At 41.3% G+C, this 27268-nt stretch overlaps 2 protein-coding genes across 2 annotated transcripts in view; one reads left to right on the top strand and one right to left on the bottom strand.

Annotated features, from left to right (window-relative positions):
* Window positions 1-156: 156 nt before the first annotated feature.
* kcnj5 (potassium inwardly rectifying channel subfamily J member 5) lies at window positions 157-26789 on the top strand (the record flags this gene model as incomplete). Its single annotated transcript, XM_083914177.1, has 4 exons — window positions 157-261; window positions 15268-15350; window positions 17481-18354; window positions 26404-26789. The coding sequence occupies exons 2-4, from the start codon at window positions 15288-15290 to the stop codon at window positions 26787-26789; spliced, it is 1323 nt and encodes a 440-aa protein (XP_083770303.1). The 5' UTR covers window positions 157-261; window positions 15268-15287.
* fam118b (family with sequence similarity 118 member B) overlaps window positions 20004-27268 on the bottom strand; it is a 92276-nt gene continuing 85011 nt past the window's right edge. The window contains exon 9 of the transcript XR_014593200.1: window positions 20004-20013. The gene's annotated coding sequence lies outside the window, so the exon portion shown is untranslated. The remainder of the gene's footprint in view (window positions 20014-27268) is intronic.

Raw genomic sequence — 27268 nt, 5'->3', positions numbered from 1 at the left:
TCTGCCTTTCTCTCTCTCTCCCTCTCCCTCATCCCTCGGATGCACAAAGACACACACACACACATGCACAGACAGACCCCCCTCTCACACAGGAGTAGATAGAGAGCGGTGAAGAGCAGAAGGAGCTGGGTGGCAGGAGAAAGGCAGGAGGGTTATTGTTGATTGAACAAAGCCAGGGAAGGAGTGCGCAGTCCTGGGGAGAAGAGCAGCTGTGAAATGCCTCGAAGGGAGCCTGCCAGCAACTCCTGCAGAGACCTGAAGGTAAGCCTTTTGCCGTGCTGATGGAGAAAAATCAGGGGAAGAGACAGAGAGAGGAAGGCAAAAGAGGAAATGGGAGGTTTTTAAAGCCGCTGATGCACGGTACGATCGTGGCTCCACGTCCATGCTGCCTCCTCTCAATTTGTCTGTGGATGGCATCGCATGCTGTGATTACATTATGTGTTTCGTTTCACAGCCACAAATCCCATCTGGAGTGGCTTGCCAAATAGAAAGTGTGCATTTCTTGAAGGAAGATCAAAAACTATGAGAGTCAGATAGGAAGAGGGAAACAGGGGAAGATTGCACAATAAGATGTGAGACAATGCAAGACACTTCAAGAACAAGAGAGCAGGGAAAGGAAAGTGATGATGGGAAAAGTGTCTGAATCACCCCCTTCATCAGCTACAACCTTTATCATCACATCTCGCCTTCTTCATCTTATGTCACTGCAGAGAGACCTAGATCATCACTACTTTCCCTCATGGCGGGGGAAGGTAATCAAAAAAGGCTACGTATTTCTCTGACGCAAACAGAGAAAAGCCTGTCAACACTCCTGCTGTTTGTGCATACTTATGTGCCGTGCTGTAGTTCTTTGTGCAATGCAGGAGTTTTACAAGCGCAGCAACAGCACGAGCAAATCTGGACTCAATGTGCGTCTTTATGTGTGTTACTGTAAGTGTGTGTGCATGTGTTTTTGTGTGTGTGCGGGTGTGTATGTGAATGTGGGTGCATTGTACAACCAACGCACAGCTTGTTTCAGCTCTTACACATTTCTATACCTTCAATAACAGCAAAAGATAAAGTGACAGATGCAATGTAGTGGTAGCTATCGGCAGTGTTTTCATGAATATTGTAGGCTACACCAAAAGCTTTGAGAGAAAATCATTTATATTGATTCCCTTGAAGCACTCTCTCTGGGGTGAGGATTAGGGAGGCTTGCTTTAATGTCTGATGTACACCACTATTTTCTCCTGTACTGTAGCTGAAGCGCAGTCTTCAGAGTTGTTGCTGTAAAACTTTGATGACAATGCAGTGGGCTTTGCAGCCACATTAATCGAGTGCAGTTTCACCAAAGCTCCTGTCCTTCCTTGTATTGTCTCATCAGGGGATGTCAGAGCGCCAAGGCACCAACTGGACTCATCATCATTTTTTAATATCTATTCTCTGGCACACTGTGGAGGAATAATATGTGCAGGACATTACTGCTTCATCATGAACCCCATTTTTACATATGGTACATTCTGGAATGGAACCCACTGGAGCAAAAGGGAAAATCCAGTCTCACAGAATGATTTCTTAATACTGGCTTTGCAGTGAAACCTGCCTATATGTCACACTTCAGGCTGCTTTTATCACTGTAATCTACAGCGACCCTGCTCACTGGTTGAACTGTGATTTCCTATTCAAACAGTGTAGGGGGAAATGCGAAACTGCTGAGATGTAATTGTTTTTGATGGATGGCCCTTTGACCTTATTATCAGGATAATCATTGTAGTTGCAACTCAACACTGTGCACCTTACTCCCCTCCTGCTCGGTTATTATCCAAGTCCTGGACAAAAGAGGGCAAAGGGCAGATGTAATGCTCCTCAGGATCTTAGGAGACTCTCAGAAGAGAAGACACTGTGAATAATTAATTGGATCTGTTTATTTAGTCAAGACTGTGTGTCTCTAGGGTATGTAGGGAAAGCTATGTTCTTCAAGCAGATCCACACTCTCAAATACCGCAGCATCGCATTTGTGTCAAGAGCTTAGCCAAGCGTGAATATTTTTTTTGTATTTAGTGTCCTGGAAAATGTGTGTTGTATTGCATTAAATTTCAGTATTTTCTGCAGGGCTGTTGATAGACCTATATGAAGGTGCGTTATTTATGCAACACCACTGAATTAGTTACGTGTATATTCTCCCTCAGTTAGTTTGTACACTTCCCTCTTTGAAAAATAACATTGTGTTTAATTTAAAAGCCGCAGCCTAGCACTTTGTGAGTTGTATATGAATATAATACAGTCTCTTGGTATTTTCATGGAATATATAAGCAGCATAACAGTTCCTACACAATCTTGTCATCCCCTACTCTGTCGATGCCCTCATAAATCTGTTACTGATGCAAATTCAAGCACCCATGCCTACTGTATTTTATAGAGTCACCTACGATGCTTTTGTACCAGATTTATGGTGCATTACACTCATTGATTGGGCTACCACATGCATGAATTTCCCCTACAGTCCTGTCACACAACACAAGTTGACAGTGTAGGTGGAGCTGCTGCTCTAGTCTACATGGAGCACAAACAAACCTTTACCTTCTGTTTGGCAAGAGATGACTGTATCTCCTATACCTACACAAATGGACATGAAAGTGTATATACACATATGAACACACATCCAGAGCCTTTCATTTGGATCAGAGATAAGAGCAGAAAAGATAGCCCACTGACTCAGTTTATGCAACTGTCTTGTGTAAAATTATCAATAAAGAAGTAAAAATGGTTATTTCAGGTCACCTTGCCTTAGAGTCTGTCAGTGTGCTCACCTGCAAAAAAATTGACCACAGACTGTATAAAAAAGTGGACCTAGCCACATGTTTGTGGTTTGTTGACTATCATTTTGACTTTTTTGATTACCCTTGAGTTTTGCATCGTGGCCGTCACCATTTTGTTCTGTTTATTTTGGAGCCAGAATTGACCACATTTTGATGGGAGAGTGGAACTGCGGAGGAGCACTAAGCTAAATGTTAAGTAACCAGCTAATGCTAGCAAGCTTGCTTAGCAAGGCGCATCCTTAATGTTAACACATTAATGGGGATGCTAATTTTGGCTGGTGAAAAACAGGTTTAAAATAAAATTCAATTCCTTGAAAAAATAAAGCAAATCCTGAAATTTTAATTTTTTTTAGGAAATCAATGTAGAACAATTAGTTTCCATGAACTTCCATGAATTCACCCAAAAACAAAAATCACGGCTATTTCAATTCAATTCAATTCAAAAAACTTTATTTGTCCCCGGGGGGCAATTCAAGGCACACAGAGCAGCAAATCACGACAGTGCAATTATACAAAAAACATTTTAACCTAACACAAGAATAAAGTGTAAAAGAAGAGTAAGTGTCAGGATGTTAGTGTGTTAGTACAGGTAGGATAAGTGTCAGGATGTTAGTATGTTAGTACAGGTTAGATACAGAGAACATCGTCGGCGTGAGATGTAGAAAGACATGTGTGTATATGATGTAAGCAGACATGTGAACGGGTGTTTATGATGTAACCAATGTAAACATGCAGTAGACTGTTGAAACAGGTATAAACAGAACTGTAGTGCAGAAAAGATATAAGTGGACAGTGATCAGATCCAGATGAGGTCAGACATGATACATGTGTGTAATGAGCAGACGTAACAGAACTATAGTGCAGTAATAGAGTATAAATATAATATATAACTATAAGCTAAATAATAAAGTGAATAATAAAGTGATGGTGGTGCATGGCAGGAAAACAGCAGTCTAAGTATATGCTAGCTCTGTGTAACAGATGAATACTGAAAAATAAAGTGACCATAGTGCTGTCATGGATACAATATAAGACCTGATAACACAAAAAAGTGGAGCAGTGCATTAATACCATAAATTAACATAACTAACTAACAGAATCAATCAAGTGGACCAGTAAGAACAGAGTAACAGAATAAGTGTGAACATAATAACAGAATAAATAAGTGGCGTAGTGCAACAGTCCAGTATCATTATAAACAAAAAAACAGAATAAGTGGAATTGTGAATCAACCAGTAGTTCACAGCTTTGAGGACAGGAGTGGAGGTAGATAGCCAGTTCACATGTCCGGTGAGTGTCCGGGGGGGGGGGGGGGGTCCAGGGGTTGAAGGTGTCCAGGGAAGGTGTCAGGGGTGGGGAGGGGGGGTGATGGTGATGGTGTCCAGTGTCCAGGGAGGATGTCTGGAGAGGGGAGGAGGAGGGGTGAAGGGAGGGGTGTCCGGGGGGGAGAGGGGGGTGCGGTGTCCAGGGAGGGTGTCTGGAGTGGGGGGGGGGGGGTGAAGTGTCCAGGGGAGGGTGTCAGGAGTGGGGAGGGGGATGGTCAGAGGGGTCAGGAGTTGAGGAGCTGGACAGCCCTGGGGATGAAGGTTGCTCTTCTCCTCTGTGTCCTGCAGCAGGGACAGCGAAGACGGCGTCCTGAGGGGAGCCACTCAAACGCTGAGAAGAGAGCGTGAGAGGGGTCCTGCATGATCTGACCAGCTAACCTGAGTGTCTGCTGCTCGTGGATGGTCGATAGAGTTCTAACAGGAAGTCCAATGATCTTAGAACAGACAGTGGCGACGCTCTGCAGGCGGTTTCTGTTCTGGAGGCTGGTGGAGTAGAACCAGCATGTGATGGAGAACGTGATGATGCTCTCGATGAAGGAGTAGTAAAAGGTCAGGAGGATGTTCTTGCTGACTCCAAAGGAATTGAGCTTCCTAAGGAGGTATTTCCGCTGCTGACATTTCCTGAGAATCTCCTCTGTGTTGGAGGAGAATTTCAGCAGGCTGTCGAAGATGGTGCCCAGGTACCTGTACTCCTCAACTGCTTCGACAGGCTTCCCGTGGATCACAGTGTTTGCTGATGCAGCCAGTTCCCTCTGTTTGTTGGAGAAGGTCACCACCATGTCTTTGGTTTTGTTGACATTCAGTTCCAGGCAGGAGCTGTCACACCACTCCACAAACTCCTGAAGAGCTGGTCCGTGGTGCAGAGATGGGCCTGACAGCAGAGACAGGAGGACGGTGTCATCAGCGTACTTCACCAGATGACAGTTAGGCTGTGTGGTTCTGCAGTCATCGGTGTAGAGGATGAAGAGCAGAGGTGAGAGCACACAGCCCTGAGGGGAGCCGGTTGAGGTGTGTTGGAGGTCGGAGAAGGTGCTGTTGACCAGGACTCTCTGTGAACGGTTGGTCAGGAAGTCCAGTATCCACAGGATTAGCAGTTGGTCCAGGTGAAAGAGGGCTGAGAGTTTGTCAGCCAGGATGTGGGGCTGCATGGTATTAAATGCAGAGGAGAAGTCTGCAAACAGGAGTCTGGCTGCGGTGTTGGGGCGCTCCAGGTGTTTGTGAACAGTGTCTATAATGAATGTTTTTGCATCATCGACGCCCCTGCCAGCTCGATAGGCGAATTGGAGCGGGTCCATCTGGGAGTGGGTTTCCCTGATGATGCGTTGTTTTATGATCCTCTCCATGGCCTTCATCACAAGAGAGGTGAGGGCCACCGGCCGGAGGTCATTCAGACATTTAACGGCGCTTTTCTTGGGGATGGGGATAACTGTTGAGTGTTTCCATTGCTGGGGGACTATGCTGCTGTCCATGGATCTTTGGAACAGGGTCTGAAACACGCCCCCTAGCTGCTCAGCACAGTGCTTCAGGACGCGGCCGCTGATGTTGTCTGGGCCAGGTGAGCTGTTCTCCCTTGTCTTCCTGAGGGCTTTCACCACGTCCTCTTCACTGAAGGTGAAGGCTGCTGAGTCACTGGGCTTGAGCTTGGACATCACTTCTTCCAGCTGGGTGGTGTTGTCCTGCTCGAACCTTGTGTAGAAAGAGTTAAGGTCATTGGGGAGAGATGAAGAGCTGCTGCCTGAAACCTGGATGGTTTTTGTGTTGCTGGCAGCAGTGTTCACAGCAGCCATGTTCTTAAGTCCCTGCCAGGCTGAACGGAGGTTACCCTGCGCGAAGCACTCCTCCACTTTGTTCTTGTACTCCAGCTTGGCAGTTTTTATGGCATGCTTGACCTCTCTGTTGACCTCCTTTTTCTCCATTTCAGAGCCGGTGAAGAAGACCCTTTTCTTCTTGTTGAGGATCTCCTTGAGCTCTTTGGTGATCCAGGGTTTGTTGTTGGGGTAGATAGTGACCGTTTTGGAGGGGATGATGTTGTCCACACAGAAGGAAATGTACGATGACACAGTGTCCACATGTTCATTAATGTCATCAGAGGGGGCCAGGAGGTTGTCCCAGTCAGTGGATTCAAAGCATCCTTGGAGTGTGATGATGCTTTCGTTGGTCCACTGCTTGATGTTCTTGACAACTTTCTTCACCCTTCTCATGACAGAGATGTAAGCCGGAGCAAGCAGGATGGCATGGTGATCAGCAGAGCCCAGAGGGGGGAGGGCGACAGATCTGTATGCGTCGGGTACTGAACCATAGCACTTGTCCAGTGTCTTCTCCTGGCGTGTGTGGCATGTGATATACTGTTGATAACCTTTTAATGATTTGTCCAGGGAGCAGTGGTTGAAATCACCCAAGATGAATTTGGGAGAGTCCGGTGAAATGTGGTCCAGTTTGTTTAAGGAGTCTGTGATGTGTTCAGTGGCTGTGACTGCGTTGGCTCTGGGGTGGATGTAAACCAGGATGACAAAGAGCTGAGGAAACTCTCTGGGTAGGTAGAAAGGGCGAAGGGAGACAGCCAGAAGCTCAAAAGTACATAGTGCATTTTTTGCCGTCTGTTGTCTATTTTACTCTAAATGGGACCATACTTTAGGAAATGAACATCATGCTTTATTGACGAAGACCTAGTGATGGAGGTCACAGACTCATTAGGAACATTTTTACTGAGGTCAGGGTGCAAACTACATTGGAGCCAGGTGGAGCTTTGCTACTTTAAATAAGACATGAGTTGCTTTAGTTAGCCGTATTGTATCATACTGTGATGTTTAGTTTTGATGATGTGGAGGTTTGATGTGGTCATTAACTTAATATTATATATCAAATGTGCTGGTTTAAAGAAAGTAGGCTTATATGTTTGCAGCTATGAATGTTTATTTGCATCAAGAGCTACAGTCAGTCCTCTCTGTGAGGCATGTGCAAGCCTTAAGAAACTCAGGTTTAAGGCGTGTCTGCATTGACTACACCTTTCAGGCCCAGAGGTTTGTGTTCTTATCTGTAGGGCTAAACCAGGGCTAAAGTAGGGCTGAACCAGTCTTTATCTGGAGTCACTTTAATAAAGGATTACTCCTTACTATTCATGAGGACTCCTTTGTTAAACATGGCAGACAAAGGCTGAGATTGGTTGATGTCTCATGTCCAACTGGCATTCAGGTCAGGTCAGTTTAACAAGTTTCGCTTAGTTTAGTTAATTTCGGTATAGATACACAACATCACAAACATAATATAAACAGAACACAAAAAAGGCAAGGCAAGGCAACTTTATTTGTATAGCACTTTTCATACACAAGGCAGACTCAAAGTGCTTCACAGCACAACATGTCATGAATTAAAATGCATTACAGAAAGACAAAGAGAGACAATAATAAAAACAGTGTCACATGAATCCATATCATCTTAACTCGTTAATAATCAATACAGACCAAAAAAGTTGTAGGTTACACCTACCCCTTTTACATTTTATTTTATTTATATGTTGTTCTTAGGTCCCTCAGGATCTTATCTCAGTCTTATTAAATGTATAATTATTAGAATATAATAATATATTATTATTATTATTATTATTATTATTAAATTGTGTATACTATATACATATTAACACACATATTACATGGAGAAAATATGAAATAAAACAAAGTAAATAAATAAAACAAACAAAAAAATACATTCCTATTCGTATTCATACGGTGTATGCACCAACATGTAAATGTCACACCTCATCTGATTTAGATATTGTTAGTTCCTTAAATAATTTAAAAACAAAAACACTACAAACAAAGTGTCTTTAATTGGCCGGTATAACAAATTACCATACATATGAATAGCTTACACTGATGCAAAGACACACTGGCAGCTCAGCTAAATGCACAGTGCACACTGTTTAATTTGGTGCGAGGATAATTTAGCACCACATGCAATGCAAATACAGGACATTCAATATATGCATACACTTCATTTTGAGCATTTGAGAAAAAGTGATGTTGCTCATCACTGTATAATTAAGGTGTACCAGGCAAACACATTCACGCCTCCACTACAGCTGGAGGGATTGCATTTTTATTTTGCATAGGTTTTCAGGAAGCGTGAGCATCCATCACCCCGGGGAAGCACATCCATGTACATTTGCAGCTCATTAACACAGATAGAAGAGAGATGTGCTGTATGTTTAATAGGTCCTTAAAGTGACGGCATGGATTTTCTGATTTCAGATGCTTCTTCGTTTTAAAGATTGTCCTTTTAAAGCTGAAATGATTGCTGTGCACTGTTTTCAACATTGACTTTTTTCACAAGTATACAGATAAGGCTCATCCACACCATCATAGTTTCAGCAAGGGAGGTTTCAGATCGTGACTAAAACAGACTTTGTCAAGAAATGCACTGAAAATTGGGTTAAATTTTTACATGAAGCTGCAGGGTCATAATCTGATTTTATTCTGACTTGTTATATGATGACTATAGAGAAGGAGGCTCCTCAAAGGGACACGCACAGGGACACAGTGAAGCATGTCAGGAATTCCAATCAAGATCATTTGACCTTTGGCTCCTCCCGCATTCACTATGCGCTGCCTTGCTCTGCAGCCCCGCCCCACCTTGTTAATGGCCTCCCATCCTATCATCCTCCCCTGCTCTCCTGTCCTCTACAGTAAGGTGAAGCAGATAATTATACCATATACAGTTCAGTAGGAGAAAGTTTGATATACAGGATTTGTATGAGTAGATTTGATTTAAAAACAATGCATTTGTAATAATATTATTATGAAAACATTAATGCTGAGGACATATTATACTCATCTCCATGTACCTCCCTCTAATTCCGATGTGCTTTTTTGCTCAGCCATCAACGCCCTATGAGACAGAGCAGTGGCATAGGGAATATGGGATATAAGGCAGTAAATCACATCAAGAGCCTGACAGAAACGCCTGATAAGAAGAAGAAACAGGGTGTCGGGGAGCATGCCCAGCCACCCAACCTCACACATCTAACATCTCTGTCCCTCAGTCTCTTTCCATCACATCTATCACTCTCCAGGCCAGCATGGTTGAAGAGGGTGTTATTTGGCTCCAGTAGGTGTTGGGTTTTGATCCCATCCAAGCTCCACTCAGCAGCAATGTGAAATGTTTAATACTCATCTTAGTGGCGAGTCACAGCTGAAACGTGCAGCAACGAAATAGCTATTCTTGTCATGAACAAGTGAACTTTTTTTCTGAGAGGGTGTGCAAAATGTACTGTAAGAGGGAGATTGAGTGAGGGGGAGAGAGAGAGAGAGAGAGAGAGAGAGAGAGAGAGAGAGAGAGAGAGAGAGAGAGAGAGAGAGAGAGAGAGATGGACATATCATTAGGGAAATTGTTTCTCCAGTGTGAGTCGAACGTCTCGGTGCAGCCGTGTCACTCCAGAGAAGGTCATCCATGAGAAGGACACAACTGGATACACTCAGCTCACTATCGGGCATAATGGGAAAATGTGAGGAGGGAGGGATGGGATGAAGTTTGTGTGCGTGTGTGTTAGCTGGGCCTGGAGCCATACTAGCTGGGGACGTTTTTAGTCATTTGACCCACCCGACCTCAAAGTGTCATAAGTGAGCAGAGATAGGGATGAAGCCATGTTATTTTATGGGCCAATCTTAGCCCAGGACATAATCATGACAGACCCTGTAACCATAACTCTTTGCTTTCACTCAATGGGGGAATTGAGGAGGGTAGGGAATCGAGGAAATAGAAAGTTCTAGTGATTACATGGCTGAGGAGCAGAGAAAACTGATAAGCTACCAGTGGAGATATCAATCGGATGTAGTGATTCAGTATTTGATGTTTTAATACTATTTAAAGCTCAGCTCTGCTGCAACCTTTGTCTTCCTTGTCTTTCTTCCTACTTTTCCCCCCCTTTCTTTATTTTTTGCCTGTTTTTCTCTGTCTTTCCCGTGTCAGCACTGTACTTGATGAACCGACAAAAAATTGCAAGCTGTGACCTCAAAATCTATGGATGAGTGCCCACCAATAGTCAAATCTGTATTGTAAACTAATAGATACTGCTGAGTTTGCAAGATCTTACTGCCATTTGCAACCCTGTCATGCTCAGTGGCAGGGTTACTACCCCGAAGAGGAAAATGGAAAACATAAGCACTATTGTCAGGTGGAAGCCTATAGAAGGCTACTGAAATGCATTTATGCTATTTAAAAATAATTCTGCTGATTTGTGTTATTCCTGAAAAGTTCAAAGTACAAAGCAGCCTTCTCAGCATTTGCAAAACAAGCACGTCTGTACAAATTTCAAACGGGAAGCAGTGTTAAGTTGATTATGTCCATATAATGGAAATATAAAAGTAATTCTCAGAATGAAACTGTTTACAAATACATTGATCTAGTGAAAATTGTAATTCAGGTCCGTAATAGGTTGCAGGGGCTTTACATGAGCAGTGATTAGAACTGAAACTTCTCCTTGCTCAGCTCCAAGTTCTTAAAGAACTCCACAAAGAGCTGACAACACAAGTTTTTGAATTTTTGAAAATGTAGAAAATTAAATCATGAAGCAAGTGCTATTCAGTACAATACAAGACCTGAGGGAAAATTATAGAGCTTGCCACAGGTTAGAATGAAAAGGGCCGCATTTTGCTGTGCTCTGTACAGATTACTCTTTACAGCATGCCGTGTCAGCAAATAAGGGAAATATATGTCCTGTAGATATCCCTTAGGAGGCAAGTTCCCTGGTTGACTGGTAACCCTTGGCATTAAGCACAACAGATGAGTGCTCTTGTTATCAGGACACAAACACAATTCAGCCAAAGCATCCAGTCACTCTCCTGGTAACAAGATAAATGCTTGTTACCCTCTTAAAACGCTAAGATAAAACACTCCGGCTGGTATCCATATTCGAACACCTCTCATTTAGGCTTGTTGAGTTTGCTGGTGCAAACAGACAGCCTTACTGAAAATACACACAGGCCGGTAGTTCACAAATCTCAAGGGAGCCATGTTTAATTCATGAGAGAACCTAAAATGAGTCAGAAAGCGAGACCTTGCAACCCCTTTAATGTATTCAGTGAGGTCTTTCAGAAGCTGTGTGTGTGTGTGTGTGATCGTGTGGCATGTGTGTGTGTGTGTGTGTGTGTGTGTGTGTGTGTGTGTGCGTGTGTGTGTGTGTGTGTGTGTGTGTGTGTGTGTGTGTGTGTGTGTGTGTGTGTGTGTGTGTGTGTGTGTGTGTGTGTGTGTGTGTGTGTATGTGTGTGTGCCGTGCCTCTGCTGTCCATCTATCTGTCTTTTCCCTGCTCAGATGCCTGTCACGTCACTCTGCCCTTTGCTTTGGACCATCAATGTCAACACTACATTCCTGTGTGGATCTGATCTGTGACGTGGTCCTCTCATTTCTCCGTGCTCCCCTTTGCATCCTGTCTCCTTGTTTGTCAGCGATCAAATAGAGTAACATCAAAGACAGATGACAAAAAAATGTCAGATGTTGTGACGGTCAGGAACCTGCTCATGTTACTCATGTTTTTTCGCTTGGTTGGTTACAATGCCCTGTGTATCCCTTGTTCTTTTAGTAAATTAAAAGTAGTTGATTTTCAAACAACACCCAGGGGCTCTATAACTTAATTGCCTCTTGTGGAGCTCCAAAGGTGTTGTAAGATTGCTGCTAAAATTAGGGCTTTATCTAAGGTTCCCCCCACACACTCACAACCCCACTCCCCTGTATAACTACAGCAGTGGCTGTTACTAAATCCCACATCATTCAGGAGACAATGAAAGTGTTCCTTTATACTTCTCCTGTCACTTTGGACCTCACATAACAGATGTTTAAAAATATCTGTTTCAGCATACAACTCAGCGAGGTGTATTGTAGACAGTCTGCACATCACCAAGTTGCTCCAGTGGAGCTAAAAACAACCACAAAGATAATATGTACAGTTATTTTATATTAGATTAAATGTAAAGTGCAAGAGGCGTCTGGATTTTCTGTGACAGTTAGTATCTATTTCTCCGTCTCCAGCTGATTAAGAAAGCAATCACTTCCTCTGATCTGAAGTGTGGAGCAGCATGAGAGCAGAATGTGAGCAGAATGTGAGAGTTGTGTATTACTGCATGTGTGTGTCTGCATGTGGGCACATTTTGTTAAAGCAACTGGCGATGCTGGCAATGACACGCCTGCTCTTTGGAAAACTGACAACAGTTAAAAACATGGCAAGTGAGCCTGCTTCATTGTACAGGCAAATTAGCCAATAGGTACTGGGTCATCTCCTATTAAATGTAAACAGCTAATGCTTTACTTGGCATTTTATGTATTTCTGACCATACATATACTGTATATGCTTGAGTTGAAGTTCAAATATGAGTAAATATTTTAACATGTTTGTATTAATATTTACTGCAGATGCATCGACTGGTCATTAATGTTTGTGCAGGTGTTTTATTCATGAATGCACTAGCCCTGTTTCCCCAAAAATGTATGTAGGCTACAACTGATTTATTTTGCTCCCTGGAAGAGCACATTTTTTGTATTACATTCACGTTGTCATATGCTCAGTCTTATATGTGGTGAACTTTAGGCAACAAAAGCACAAGTCCTGTCTCACTGTGACTGCTTAAACGTCACCAAAAGAATATCAGTCTTTAGTTGCTACGAGCAGATGTTGTTGTTGGGTTGCAACTGTGTTGTGTGAACAAAATAAATATGTTGCCAAGAAAATGGTGGTAACTTATGCAAGAAAACTATTTTGTTAGGTTTAGGAGAATATCATTGTTTGGGTAAAAGTAGGAGTAGGGTTAGGGTTAGTTCCTTGAAATATGTAAGCTAAATTAGTAGATGTTGACTTTTGGGTTCACACAGGACACATACAGAAGTCTCCTAGGTGAAAGTCCCATGTTTGTTCAACCCATCCATCCATCCATCCATCCATCCATTAATGTTAAGAGATGTGGTCTTCACATATTTCTGTACAATCAGGCTGTGTCAAGCCCAGACTCAACAGCCCTGCCATTCAATGAGGCTGTACTGCAGACTGGTGTTTTGAGCTAAAGGCTAACATCAGCATGCTAACATGCTCACAATGGCAATGCTAAAATGTTGATGTTTTTAAGGTACAATGCTTACCATGTTCCACATCTGCGTTGCTAGCATTTCCTAATTAGTACAAAAAAGTACAGCTGAGGCTGATTGGAAAGGGCATGTCATTGGTGTTAAAGTGTAATTCCGTTGATAATGGACCCCACAGTCTTTTTCTGCATGAATATAGACTAAATAAGCCATCTTGACAGTTTTTTTCGTTTATCATCTATTAACAGAGAAATCCTGAAGAGGCGCTAGCAGCCAGACATGGCTAATGCTGAGTAGCTCGGGCGGAGTGCTTAAACATCCAAAAAAAAAAAAAAAAAATTTAAATAAAATTGCTCAAAATAGAACTGAACGCTGTAATCCGACTTGTTAGGGCTGACTGTCAATACGGTCCAGCTGACTGCTAAGGCTTGTATCATTGTAAAACAGTCTTTTTTTTTAATAAACTCCGGGTTCACTAACTACATTGTTGGTGCTTCATTTTCTGCGTAGGGACTCTTATGCTACTGCAGAGGTCTGGTGCTATTTTGAGCAATATTAATGGTTAAAAAATGTTTTGGACGGTTTAGCGCTCTGCCCCGAGCTGCTTTGTTTTAGCCATGTCTGGCTGCTAGCAAATCTTCTGGATTTCTAATTTAATAGGTGATCAACGGAAAAAAACTGCCTCAATGGCTTATTAGATGTATACTCATGCATTACACTTTAAGGGGCATATAACCAAATTGTTGGATGAACAGGAGTGTTGACTCCATGATGTCACCAGATCAAATGTCAAGGAATCAACATTTTATAGATAATCATCTCAGGACCATTGATGTCTGTAGCAAATTTCTGTGGCAATCCAACAGTTGTTGAGATAGTCCAGGCAAAGTGGTGGACCTACATTATCATCCCTTGAACCATGCTAGCGTGGCTCAAAATGTTCATGTGTTCTCTAGAGAGAGCATTGTTGGGAGTGTTGAACTGAAATTAGTTTCACTGATAATTAAAACATCACAGTTAGATTGATGACAGCTGTCAACGGTCTATTTTGAAGGATGAAAGTACAGTATGAATATGGATAATCGTCTGGTTCAAAGTACTAGTTAGAATGCGGTCATGATGTGGATTTTAAGGGGAAATGCTTTCAATTTTATAGTCCTCCAGATTATGAATGCAAGAGAGCTACATTGTCGCCCCAGCTATGGTTGCATACAATTAATGATAAGCTCACTTTTTGCATTGTGAAGATTTCCATAGCTTACTAAAAAACAGAATATGATAGTGGAAATATGCAATGTTCTCAAACTGTACCATTTTTTGCTGAGTAGAGGCTTATGAATTTTACATTTGTTCTTATGTTCCTAAGTTAAACTTTGCCTCTATTGTTGATGACCAGCTGCTTGCACTATAGATTCTACCTGATTCTGCTTAAAGTTCTCTAAAAGTAGTTAAGAAATGAGATTCTTTACATTCACTACAATGTTATTCCTTGAGATTACAAGTAAAATGCCAATAATAACAGCTTCCACCTACTATATACTATATACCACCTATACTCGTATAACAAAACAACCTTCACAGACTATTTAAGACAAAATATTACAATCACTACAAATGCAGACGTCTTACTCTGTTGAAGAAGATTTGACTCTTAAATGCTTATAGTTCAAACTGCCCTCGTGGATTTATGTGGGTTCTAATTACAGAAGCTGGCAAATATTGACATATTGACAAATTGAAGGAATTTAAATGACAGGTAGAGAAAAGAATGCCTTAGGGGATTGCACCATACGTACATCAACACACCATTGTTAGTTAGATGTAGTGTATGTAAGTTTCAGAGAGGATGTGTAATGCAGATAGTTTATGGTTGAAAGGTTAAAAGGCTTAATCTATGAAGCTTGTTTAGGCAATGTGTTCTGAGGGCATATGTTTGACTTTTATTCTCTGTTGCATTGTTTCATTTCATCAATGTTTTAAATATCATTGTGGTGCTGCAAAAGACAACAACTTTTTTTTTCAAAATATTTATACGTTTCATGGCTTATACTGTATTTTAACGGACTTCCTTATGTCTTAGGTTTTGAGCTTCAGCTGAGGATGGCAGGAGATTCTCGAGTCCTCATGGACCACAACATGGAGATAGGCGTCACACCTGCACAGGTAAAATGCACAGTCACTATCAGTCAAACACTGTACAGATCACTATGATCTTACCACAGCAGAGAGTGTGAGGGATCAGAGAAAAACAGGTGGCATGGTGATAGAAGCTCATAGAGAGAGCAGAGGACAAAAAGGAGATGTTTGTGAGAAAGAAAAGCAGACTGATGGCTTCCAAGAATAGTGGGAATGAGGAGGACAAAAAGGCTGTTTGATATGCAGCAGATATGCTTTACACATACTTTATAGATAAGCAGTACAGATTATAGATCAAGCCTCACAAAGTGTAGCAAAAACAGTTTCTTTAGTTCACAAATATATAGTTCAGTGTACTTGGGAGTGGAGATAGGGAAAAAAGGAAAATACACCCCACTTACTCCCAATAACGGATGGTGGAGATGCACTGGTTATCTGTCCTGATTCCCGAGCTGATTGGAACTAATGCTGTCTACCCAAGTGCAGCCAGAAATGCTCAAGGGAAGTATGCACCTACCACTTACTACTGACACACAGAGGGAAATAATTATTCATTTATTGACCATATTGACTACAAAGGCAATGGATGGACAACACTGCTTGTGACAGCTTCATATATCACTCAATTAGCTCTATCCCAAACGTATAGGCCTATTTTAGCTATCCTTCATCTAAAAGCTTTGTAGAATTGATTAGCAGCAATTGTGTAAAACTGTGTAATTGATTGTTGTTTTCAGTGGAAAGTTTTACTCTAATACATGGTGGACTGTCTTTGTTCTGAATCTCTATTTGATCCAATATCCCTGAGCACAGTTGGTAATAAGGGAGACCATTGACATTTAGTGAATGCATCGTCATCAAGCTACTAATTGTGATGCGGGTCAATACGTGTTGTCTTACAGTTCTTCTTTGTCAAAATGTTCCTTAAACAGGGATCACTCTAAATCAATATCTGAAAACTCAATACTGCACATGCAGGCCTGACTGAGTTTGCATGTACACAAGATAGCAGGGAGGCAGCACCTGGCATCTCCGAGAAACCATACTGAATAAAGCTGCCTGACCAATGTTATTATCCAGTCTCTTCTGGATATATATATATGTCCTTCCCGAGCTGAGCTGCGATCATCTCTGAACTGTGATAGAGCAGAAGAGAAGTCAGTGTAACCATAAAAGGATGAAGGTTTTCTGGTGATGTGAGCTTAACTCTAGAGAGAGATGGATCCCAGATGTCCTCTTAGAAGTGAGAGATTGAGAGGTCACTGGAGCTGTTTTCTTGCCTTGACACAATGCATTCAATTATCAACTCAGATTGGAAAGCTTCAGTGTAATACCAAAATGCCCTTTGTCTGTCTGAAAGGTGCCTTTTCCCTCTGTATGTGTGTGTCTTTTTGTAAGCATACATGTGTACAGAAAAAAAACAAGCAACTGCCATCTGCAGGACTACATTGCTCTGTGGCAGAAAATTGTTTTTCACAAATGTAAATTTTCTTTAACATACAATATTAAAATCCTGCATGTATGATCATGCAAGCCGGTTTCTAGATAAGCGCAATGTGTGTGTGCCCAGGCATATGCCACTCTTTTTGAGAATGCCATAAGGGTCTGTTGGGGAAGGATGGAGGATCTGTTCCTATCCAGGCCTGCCAATGTCCCATAGGGTGCGAGGGGAGGAAACACAAGGGACAGGGAGGGAAGCAGGGCACAGCTGTGGAGACAGATCGCCTCGCTGGAGCTGGGCCAACATAGAGAAAGACCTGGGCGTCCTTGTGTTCTTGTTGTGTCCTTACTCTCTCTCTCTTTCTCTCTGTATATGTGCCAATGTCATTGTGGAGTAGCACATAGCAGTGACTTTATAACGGTTCATAATTTTATTTGCCTCTCTGCCAGCAGCACAGAGCACTGTGGTTTTGCAAAGGCTGAAAGAAAATCTCATTAAAAAGGTTAACACCTACATCTTCCAGTACAGACTCAATATTGCTTCACAGAAAATATTAATGAAAATAAATCAAGGTGGCTATTGTAAAGTACACCCATGTGGAGAAAACCTTACACTGCTACTGTTCTCTATCAATCGCCCCTTCTGTATTTTCTTGCTTCCTTTCACTTCCCTTCATCCCCTTACTTTGCCTCTTTCTCTCTATATCTTTCCTCTAGGTGAAGAAGCTTCCTAAACACTTGCGGGAGGCTCAGATCTCAACAGAGCGAACCCACTTGATTTCTGATCCGGCAAAGAAGCCACGTCAGCGATATGTGCAGAAGGATGGCAAGTGCAATGTTCATCATGGAAACGTGCAAGAGACCTACCGATACCTCAGTGACTTGTTCACTACACTGGTGGACCTACGCTGGCGTCTAAGTCTCTTCATTTTCACCTTGGTCTATGTAGTCAACTGGCTTTTCTTTGGTTTTCTGTGGTGGCTGATAGCACTAATCCGTGGGGATCTGGTGCATGCTGATGAGGAGGGCTGGACCCCCTGTGTGGAGAACCTCAACAGTTTTGTCTCAGCCTTCCTCTTCTCCATTGAAACAGAGACCACCATTGGGTACGGTTATCGTGTAATCACAGAAAAGTGCCCTGAGGGTATCATACTGCTTTTGATTCAGGCCATCTTGGGTTCCATTGTTAACGCCATGATGGTGGGTTGCATGTTTGTCAAGATCTCACAGCCAAAGAATCGCGCCGAGACCCTCATGTTCTCGCACAATGCTGTCATATCGGTGCGAGACAACAAGATGTGCCTGATGTTTCGGGTAGGGGACCTGAGGAACTCTCACATCGTGGAGGCATCAATCAGAGCAAAGCTGATCCGCTCTCAGCAGACCAAGGAGGGGGAATTCATCCCACTTAACCAGACTGACATCAACATCGGCTTTGACACAGGAGATGACCGTCTGTTCCTGGTGTCACCGCTTATCATCTCTCACGAGATCAACGAGAGGAGCCCCTTCTGGGAGATGACAATGACGCAAATGGAGAAGGAGGAGTTCGAGATCGTCGTTATCCTTGAGGGCATGGTGGAGGCCACAGGTATTTAGTGGTAGGGGGATAATAAAGAAAAGTTGTTACAGAGAGGAAGAAAGGTAGAATGGGAGGATATATGGATGATGTGTAGATAGACTGAAAGACAGAGCTTGATGAATGTTTGATGCAGGAAGTGAGCTAAGTGGGAGGGATAGGAAGATGAATAAATTGATGGAAAGAGAGAAGCTTAAAACAGAGGAGGGGGCAGTATGAGTACATGAAAGTGCTGTAGATTACAAAGGATATTGTAATGGATGGAAAGACAAACTATCTAAACTTAAACATAAACCATAATACAAGCTGTAAGTGAGACATAAATAATGTGATAAGGGATGCACCCAGGGCTTTAGAATAGCATATATAGATAAACACACACATACATACACGTGCACATACTGTATGTATACATGTATGAGATCAGTGTGCAGCCCATGACTGTAGCATGGTAGCCAGTCTGCCCTTGTGGAGACCCGGGTAGAAATAGTATACAGTGCATTTTGTTCCAGGTTGTAAATATACTTTGCAAATAATGAAAGCATATTGCATAAAGGTTATTTTATTATTTCAATTATTTCAGCTGACAAATGGTGTTAAAGGTGGCAATTGTTTAAATCATTATTCCTTTAACTGCAGTTCCGTTTTCATCAACATTTTTACTCAGTTTAAAGTATTTGTTATCTCAGCTAGGGCAGATAATTGAAGGCTTTTCACAGCCGGTATTTCCACTGTTGCGACTTCAAGGTTATGTCTTTGATATTGTTTATTTCAAAATGAAGGAAGTGTCGCTACCCACACTGCTGGCCTTTGTTTTGGGTAAAGGCCAAGTAGTCCTGAAAAGTGCTCCAGGCTGATTAAAGGCACATGTGACCAGGTGTTTCTGTAAAGTTCCACAAAGCGCCTATCTCCTGGCATGAGACTTTATTCAAGGCTACAAGAAGAATGTAGCATACACAATTAAAATGAGAAAACATTATGATGTCTATAGTATAGTGTCATACAAAGGGATTTTCAAAACACTCAATTTATTAAATCCAAAGCTAGTCTTTAGTCAGTTTTGAAAAACATCGTACGGAACATCAGTCCCTGTGTCATTCATACTTATATTGAGATGAATACGGAAACATTTACAGCATGTTGGACCACAGCTAGCTGTTGTACTGTTCTAATATGTTTTCTGTGGGCTATTTGCTCAATTAAGGATTGCTTATATGCCAAAGCTGCATTGTTTATTGGCTTTTGTTCAAGGACTAATTACAATCCACTCATTTTAAATACAATGCATAATACATATTACTAAATTACGTTATTGGTTATCATCGTTCTTTGCATCAGTAAATGAGACACAGTGCTTGATTAGGAGTGTTTATTCTTGTTCACACGATTGTCTTTTCTAAGACTATATAAACCATTGAGCTCCCTAATGCGATCAGGCACGGCTTTCCATGCATGCATCTGAACATTTCTGCTCTATTTCATTTCTGTTTTTTTATTTATTTAATTGTCTTCCTCCAAAGCACCAGTAGTCATCATGCTTCCTGCTAGCGCTGCTGGATACTTGACTCAGGCATTAAATCACCTTTCGCTTCACCGGCAGAGACCGTGGCGTCATGCAGGGGCTATGTCGTCACCGTCCTTGACCGCTAGGCCAATCTCACCATCCAGTAGCTCCCCCGCCCTCTTCCTTCTTCTGTTAACCTTAATGATAATTGTTTCACATGTGAAAGAGCATACGAGGGGAAATTAAAGGATAGCTCAATTACAGTACTTTTGAAACCTTTTCAATAGCTTTTGCCATCATAAATGTTAAAATTTTCTTGTCATCTTTAACCAATACAACAACAAATATGCTTGCTTTATGCAAATGTTTGTTTATTATTATTGCAACAATCCAAAAACAATGACAAATACTGTCCTGAATATTCTGCAGAATAACCTAAAAGGTACTGCATGCTCAAAAAATATGCTGAAAGGGCATATTGACCTGAATGTAACATTACTTAGTAGGGCTGGTCGTTGGGTATTTGGTATTCAATTCGAGATTCAGATATTCGTTGGGGTTTTTTACACATTCCTTAAAAAAAAAGTTCCTTTAATTAAACCGAAAAACACGTGTTGCAGCACAGCTAAGTGTGAGAGTCTTTACTGTGTATTGGTGTCATGTACAGATCATTTTCCTCATGCTCGACTGCTGTGTGCGCAGCTGCAGGACAGTTGCTAACTTGTTGTTTTGTTTCAACAACGTAAGCTTAAAAGATTAGCATAACCCGCAGAGTTCGGAGCAATTACCAGTAATTACTGGTGTTGTTTTCAGGCGATTTAATGAAGACAAACACCATCTACGTCTGTGCGCAATATAAACACAGAGCCGGAAACGGCTGGCTGGCTCCTTCCAGATTCAGGATGTGGTTCACTTCGCTACCTGCAGTTATCACACGTCCAAAAAATTAGTGCCGTTATGAGACATTTTTGCATTAACTTTGACAGCCCTTATTTATACAGTATATATTAAGTCTTGACTTGACACACATGGTGACATCACGATGGTACAAAAATGACAAAAACCAATGCAATATCCCAGACTGTACTTTTCATTCACAGTAATCATGACTTTTTTAATCGAGGAACAAAGGTCATATGGTAACCAACATTCACAAGCAAATTTATTGCTGAATAAGCACCCTGACTTCCTATTTTAAAAATGATTCATCCGCTGTCAGTGTAGTTATGTATCAATGAATGCTGTTTTCATTATTTTTATCTGATCCAACTAGAAAGCAAATGCATATCCTAAAAGCTCCAGGAGATATGACAGGGGAAAAACACAATACAAACATCATTACCTTTTTTTTTAAATTGGAAAATAAACATTTGTGGATCATATCAAGCAAGTAATTATCTCATTAACCTAATCAAATTGAGAATGATTAGAATCAGCATCAGATGTGCAATTTCATTGTACTAAGTATCATGGCAATAGAGGCGATGCTGATTCTGATGATGTTCATGAAGTGTAGGCTTTATATACCCCAGAGTAAAACTCCCTATTAAACAAAATATTTACCACATCACAAGTTGGATGCTGTCAGAGACTTTGGAAGTGACAGATGAGTGGGTTGTGAAATGGCTTCATTTTCGCTTTAATGGCAATCACTTGTTTTCTCTGTTGACATCCAGATTGTCGTTTTGAGCATAATTGTGAGTCAGGCTCTGGAAATCACTAACAGCATTTGTTTCCCAGGCACTCCCACAGCATTTGAGATAAAAAAAGAAAAAAAAAAGACGATTACTTCCTAAAAAACATTCTGCCCTCACAAATACAAGAATTCAAATAATGGAAAGCTACAATTTATTCAAGTGCAGTTTGCTGCATGGTGGCTCAGTTTATGCTAACATAAAAGATGAAGTTTTACCATCAGAAACCATCCCTTGTTTACACATTCAAGTGGAATGGCATTTATGAGACGGAAAATATGTTAATCATCTGTGGACTAAGCAGCAACCCCCGTGTTATCACAGCCGTCTACAAATAGCTGAGGGATGCCTAGTTTCAAGATGTCCACGCACCCTGCTTTTATATTCATCTAATTTTGTTGTAGACATTTTCTTGAAAAAAACGTGATGAGGCTGCAGCTTATCGTAAGGATTCTGGTAGTTGTCCTGCTGTTGCCTGAGGCCCAAACTTGTTGAAGTTTCTCTGATTCATGGCTGATTTGTCTCCTTTTTTCTTTACAGTAGTTTATTGATACAAAAAATAACTCCTGCTCTATGCCTTCATGCCAGATCAATATGAAAGGATTTTTTTTCAACCTCAATAGTGTTTTTTAATTCCAGAGACATTGTAACTGCTGATAATATGTTGCCTATATAAGGCATTATAGGTTATTTAAAATTTGAACACTATTTTACTGACGCAAGAAAGAAATGATAGCAGACCCAGCCATTTCAACTGCATGGTTAGGCTCAAATCACTTTTGGTAGTAGGTGCATTTCAACTGCGGATAGTACCCCCTCAGCGTAGGCGGGATTCTCAAGATCGCCATAGCCTGATGATGAGGATGACGAATGAATAAATATAAAAATAATACTAACTCACTGAGGTGAGACTCTTACAGAGATGCTCAATGTGACCCCTGGGTCAGCTAATGGAACTGACAGAATCCTCAATTTACGACGGCCCGTATAGTCTCACAGAGAGGCAACAACGCACTGGAATGTCTTTACAACTAAAATTTACATTAATATGCCATGTTTTACTAACCACCTGGCAAGTATTAAAGTTTATGTTCCTTTTCAGGGTGAGGTTTAATAAGAAGTAAAGACCCCTCTCCGCTGTAATGTATACATTTATTCCGAATAAAGATGTTATGTGTTTAAACTGTTAGTAGATACAAAGTTAGAAAACAAGAGTTAAGTGACGTTGCTTTATCTAGTGGAAAGATAAGAGATATGTTATAGCTGTGTTAGTTTAGTATTAATTTCTTCTTCTTAACTTATATAACTCCATAAGCTACTTGTATGAATACATAATAGTAAGTTGTTACTAAAACAACTATGGAGGTTATACTGTTTGGTTTTCTTTCTTTTGTCATAATACACATCTCTAATCTAGAAGAACTGAACAGCATTACGTTATAGGTTGTATTTGACGTACAGGCTCTGACCTTGTCACTGCCTACATATGTCAGCCCAAACACAACACAGATTGGGGAGTGAAAATAAAAGCCTTCCCCCGGGGCAACTTGGAAGTTTCCAGGTGGATGCTGTGAAGGAGGTCATAATCCCTTATGAAGTGCTACATGAGAAGCAGCAGTGGTTACACCTGCAATGACGTTCTGACATTCTGATGTATCAACATGGATTAAGCAAAGGTGTAACTAATAACATTAGCGATGGCCCTTTTCCATTTAGTTTGTCAGTAAGCCAGCAGGCTCAATACCACTTGATGGAAAGCAGCCAGTATTAAGTTATCAAATAAACGGTTTGACAAGTCAGAATGTCTGCTGTTAGAACAGTGTATTGATTAGAGTGGTAACCTCATTGTATCCTCGTCTTCACTTGTGCATAACTGATTTCAAAGGTCATTTCTCATGCTGATACTTTTGAATACTTTAATTTACTACATTTGAGTTAAAAAGCTTTTGCAATGCAAGAGGATGCCAAACTCACATCCATGTTGGCTTATTTTTTGTTTTCTTGTCTCTGTTGGTTTGGTGGAGAACCACAGTTGAACATAATGAGTTACTGGATAAAAGGAATATATGATATAATGCATATATTGCAGGAGCAGCTTCTGGAAGTGTGATGTGTTCATGTTTCTCAGCTCCCAAACTTCAGTGGATTTACAAGCTGCATTTTCAGAAAATAATAGTCATAAAATCACACAAGCGCACAAGGTTGTCGTAAAAAGAATAATATGAATTCTGTAGCCTATTTTATTACAATGGCTACTGCTCATTTGCCAACTGCCAAGTCTTAAAGCACATGAACACATCACAGAGCATGTCTCCTACAAACCCTGCAGCACACTTTTTCAACCAAACATATAAAACATAAAAACAGGTATTTTTGTTTACAAAAGACCCAAGAGGCAAAAGCCAAGTCACAGCAAACAGATTGCCATACAATTTTGGTCATGAGAAATGGTCTGTGAAATAGTCTGTATACAAACATATGTGTATATGTGTGTGTGTGTGCATGTGTGTGTTTAGGCGGCACATGTGGAATAGTATTTTTTCATTTTTTTATTTGTAAATTAACAAATTGTAATTGTAATGTGCCCACAAAGTGAGCTGGACAATTTTGTGTAGTGGCTAAACAGTGGAATTACAATTTGTGTGCGGTCATATGATGCTACTGGGCCAGTTTCCATACACTGTGGTAACTGCTCTGAGCTCAGCGAGCCCAGTCTGCAGCGAACTGCGAACATGAACATGAAAATGCCCCCTGGCCACAGGAAATTTAGTTATTACAGCAAGAAGCACTGGGCCACTGCTTGGTGTGTTTTTCGGCGTAGGTTGTCCTGACACAGACAGGCCTACATGTGACCCCTGTACAATGACACGCAGTGACGTAGGACGCTGTCCTTACATTCACCGTAGTCTATGCTCATATGAAGAACGATGGAGAAAGAAAAAAGTCTATAAGTAGACAGAAAGAGAGATAGGGGAATGGAAAAGGCCAGAAAAGCTTTGTAAGATGACGTTGCTTAATGTGCCAAACGCTGTGACTAGTTTAGGCCTAAAACAAGTGTAGGTTATGTTACAGAACAAGTGCCAGCAGAAAACGATATTGATGATGATACAGGTATGGTTACAGTGCCGAGATGCCAGGTGTGTAAATGAAATGGCAAATAATAATAAGTGCTTTAATGTGTGAATGACAATTTGTAAGTTGTGACAGTGCCATCTAGCATTAAGTGTGTGACAATTTTTGGTCTGGTGGAGTCTCTGAGCAGCAGTTGATCAGTTTGCTGCTGGTGCTGAAGAAGAGGAGGCAGTACCAAGCACCAGCCATGATATGGGCCGGTCTAAGGCATGAAGTTTGCGGGCTCAGTTCCAGTCCCACTCTGGCCCTGGTCATAGCCCCTGCAAAAGGATTACTTTCACTATCAGAATTTGATCCATTCTTATGACATTTGGAAAGTCTAAAAGAGCTGCACAATTAAATCATTTAATCCCCATTCAAGTTAGAAAAAGTATTAAATCCGAAGTAGTTGGCTCAGCTTGGGGAAGTCTCTAGTATACCTGCTCTATGGGCCCAACAGTGCGGAAATATGGTGGAAGTAGTCCCGATCAGTCAGGTATTTTTAGATATAGAAATTGAAATTCTTTGGCTTCATGCTCAACTGAGCAATTTAGGAATGAACAGGGCTCCGCCTTGAACACTGTATTCAGTTCCTTAAAACATCCATGCTAATCCCTCAGGAAGTAACCATTATCAAAATGTGTTTTCATCATCACAACAATCAACATTATATCAATCCATTAGCAACATATTGTCGAAGTGTCTCTTAAGAGTCTCATCCTGCTCATATAATATCTCAAAGTACTAAGTTTCATAGCACCTGGACTCAACCTTTATAAAAAGAATAAAACTATGTGCTTTTAAATGCTAATAGGACAAGATACTAATAGATCTTCACAACACAACTTAATGTTTTTATGGACTCCAAAGTATTAGCTAAACTAAGAATTGAAAACCAACACATCAAACAATATGTCAACACCCTTCATAGACACTATAGAAAATCCTTCTGATAGGGACTGAACGACGTTATATTGTCTTTGATGATCCAGTCACAGAAATAACAAACATATCACAAGTTAAATGTGGAAACTAGGCCACTCATATCCAGAGGGAGGGCTGATGAAAAGGTGCAAAAGCCCCTCCTCTCACTGCAGCGGGACATTAGACACCATATCAATTTGGCATCTACATCTATTTTAGAGCACATGCTTGATATTATTGGCTATGCTATGCATTTACGGATACACAGGACATTATGTAACTCAACAGCTGGGTGGGCCAAGCATCTATGGCAAGTCAGATGTTTCCAGTTTAAAGCAATACTCCAACCAAAATCTGTTTTCTCAACCCCTGTAGTCTCGAAAGGTGGCTGCAAAAAGTTGTGTGACAACTACACACCAACGTGTTTCCAAAAATAGACCAAGTTCATATCTGATACTACCAACATTTTAAATGAATAAGAACTAAAAACCTAGCATTGACAGCACCAGTGGCCATTTCCAAAAGCAAGTGTTGTTCCAATACTGGCCTACCAAATTTTGACAATTCTTTGTCAATGAATTCGGCATGTATTTTATCGGCCACACGGCTCATACCATCTGAACAAACGTTATGTTTAGACCAGTTGCATTTCCAACAGTATTGCTTTCACAAACAGGATGGAGGCTTAGAGGAAACACTGTGCAGGTCTTGGCCCTTTCTTTGCACAGTTTTTGTACAACCATGAATAATTTACTGATGCTGTCTCTCTTTCTCCTTACACCTATTCCCATCTTTGTGTGTTTGTTTACCTGTCCATACTTCTGACAGGGATGACATGTCAGGCACGCAGTTCCTACCTGGATACAGAGGTGCTTTGGGGATACCGCTTCACACCGGTTCTCTCTCTGGAGAAGGGCTTCTATGAGGTAGACTACAACAACTTCCATGATATTTACGAGACCAACACCCCCACCTGCAGCGCCAAGGAGCTAGCTGCTAAGCGTCGGGAGGGGCCACTATTGCCTCAACTTTCGCTCCTTAGCCCTGATCCCAAAATGCAGACTTTTGATTCCCTAAACCGCCTGTCCGAACAGGACCCTCTCAGCCCAGATGAGGACAAGGAGGAGAGAGATTCAGGCGGGGACAGAGGAGAGACCAATGGCTCAGCTGCTGCTTTGGAGAATCCGCCTCTTGTTGATGGACTGCCTGAATGATGTGACTGATGGCCACATCAGCTAAAAACCCAGAGACTGGACAAGAGTACAGGACAATATAATGCTTATTTTAGCCAGCTTGTTCCTTTGCAGTGCTTGGAGATACAAGACAACCGTCTCCAGTCCCTGACTCATGCAATACTCCTCTACTAGAGTGTCAATCTATAGTATAGATTGGTTTTGTAGACACGTAAATACACATACACAGACACACATACAGTATCTATATATACACTTAAAGTTGGTGGTTCAGATTGTCTTTTTATAATCGTAATGACCACTTACTGCTGTAACAGCTCAAGTTGTATAATGTAAACTTGAGCTGAACCTGGTAGCCATGACAGAGTACCATGGGCTTATTATGGATACTCCAATATTCTCATTTTAGAGTGTGTTGATTCAGCTTCATTTGAACAGAGTATCAGTCTCATAACTAGACTTATGTGTCTGACTGCAGCTTCTGAGTGGTTAAGGAACTT

The sequence above is a fragment of the Echiichthys vipera genome, assembly GCF_963691815.1.
Source record: "Echiichthys vipera genome assembly, chromosome: 5".
NCBI classification, from domain to species: domain Eukaryota; kingdom Metazoa; phylum Chordata; class Actinopteri; order Perciformes; family Trachinidae; genus Echiichthys; species Echiichthys vipera.
Note: the sequence above shows the minus strand (reverse complement) of the source record. Positions and strands in the feature narration are given on the sequence as shown.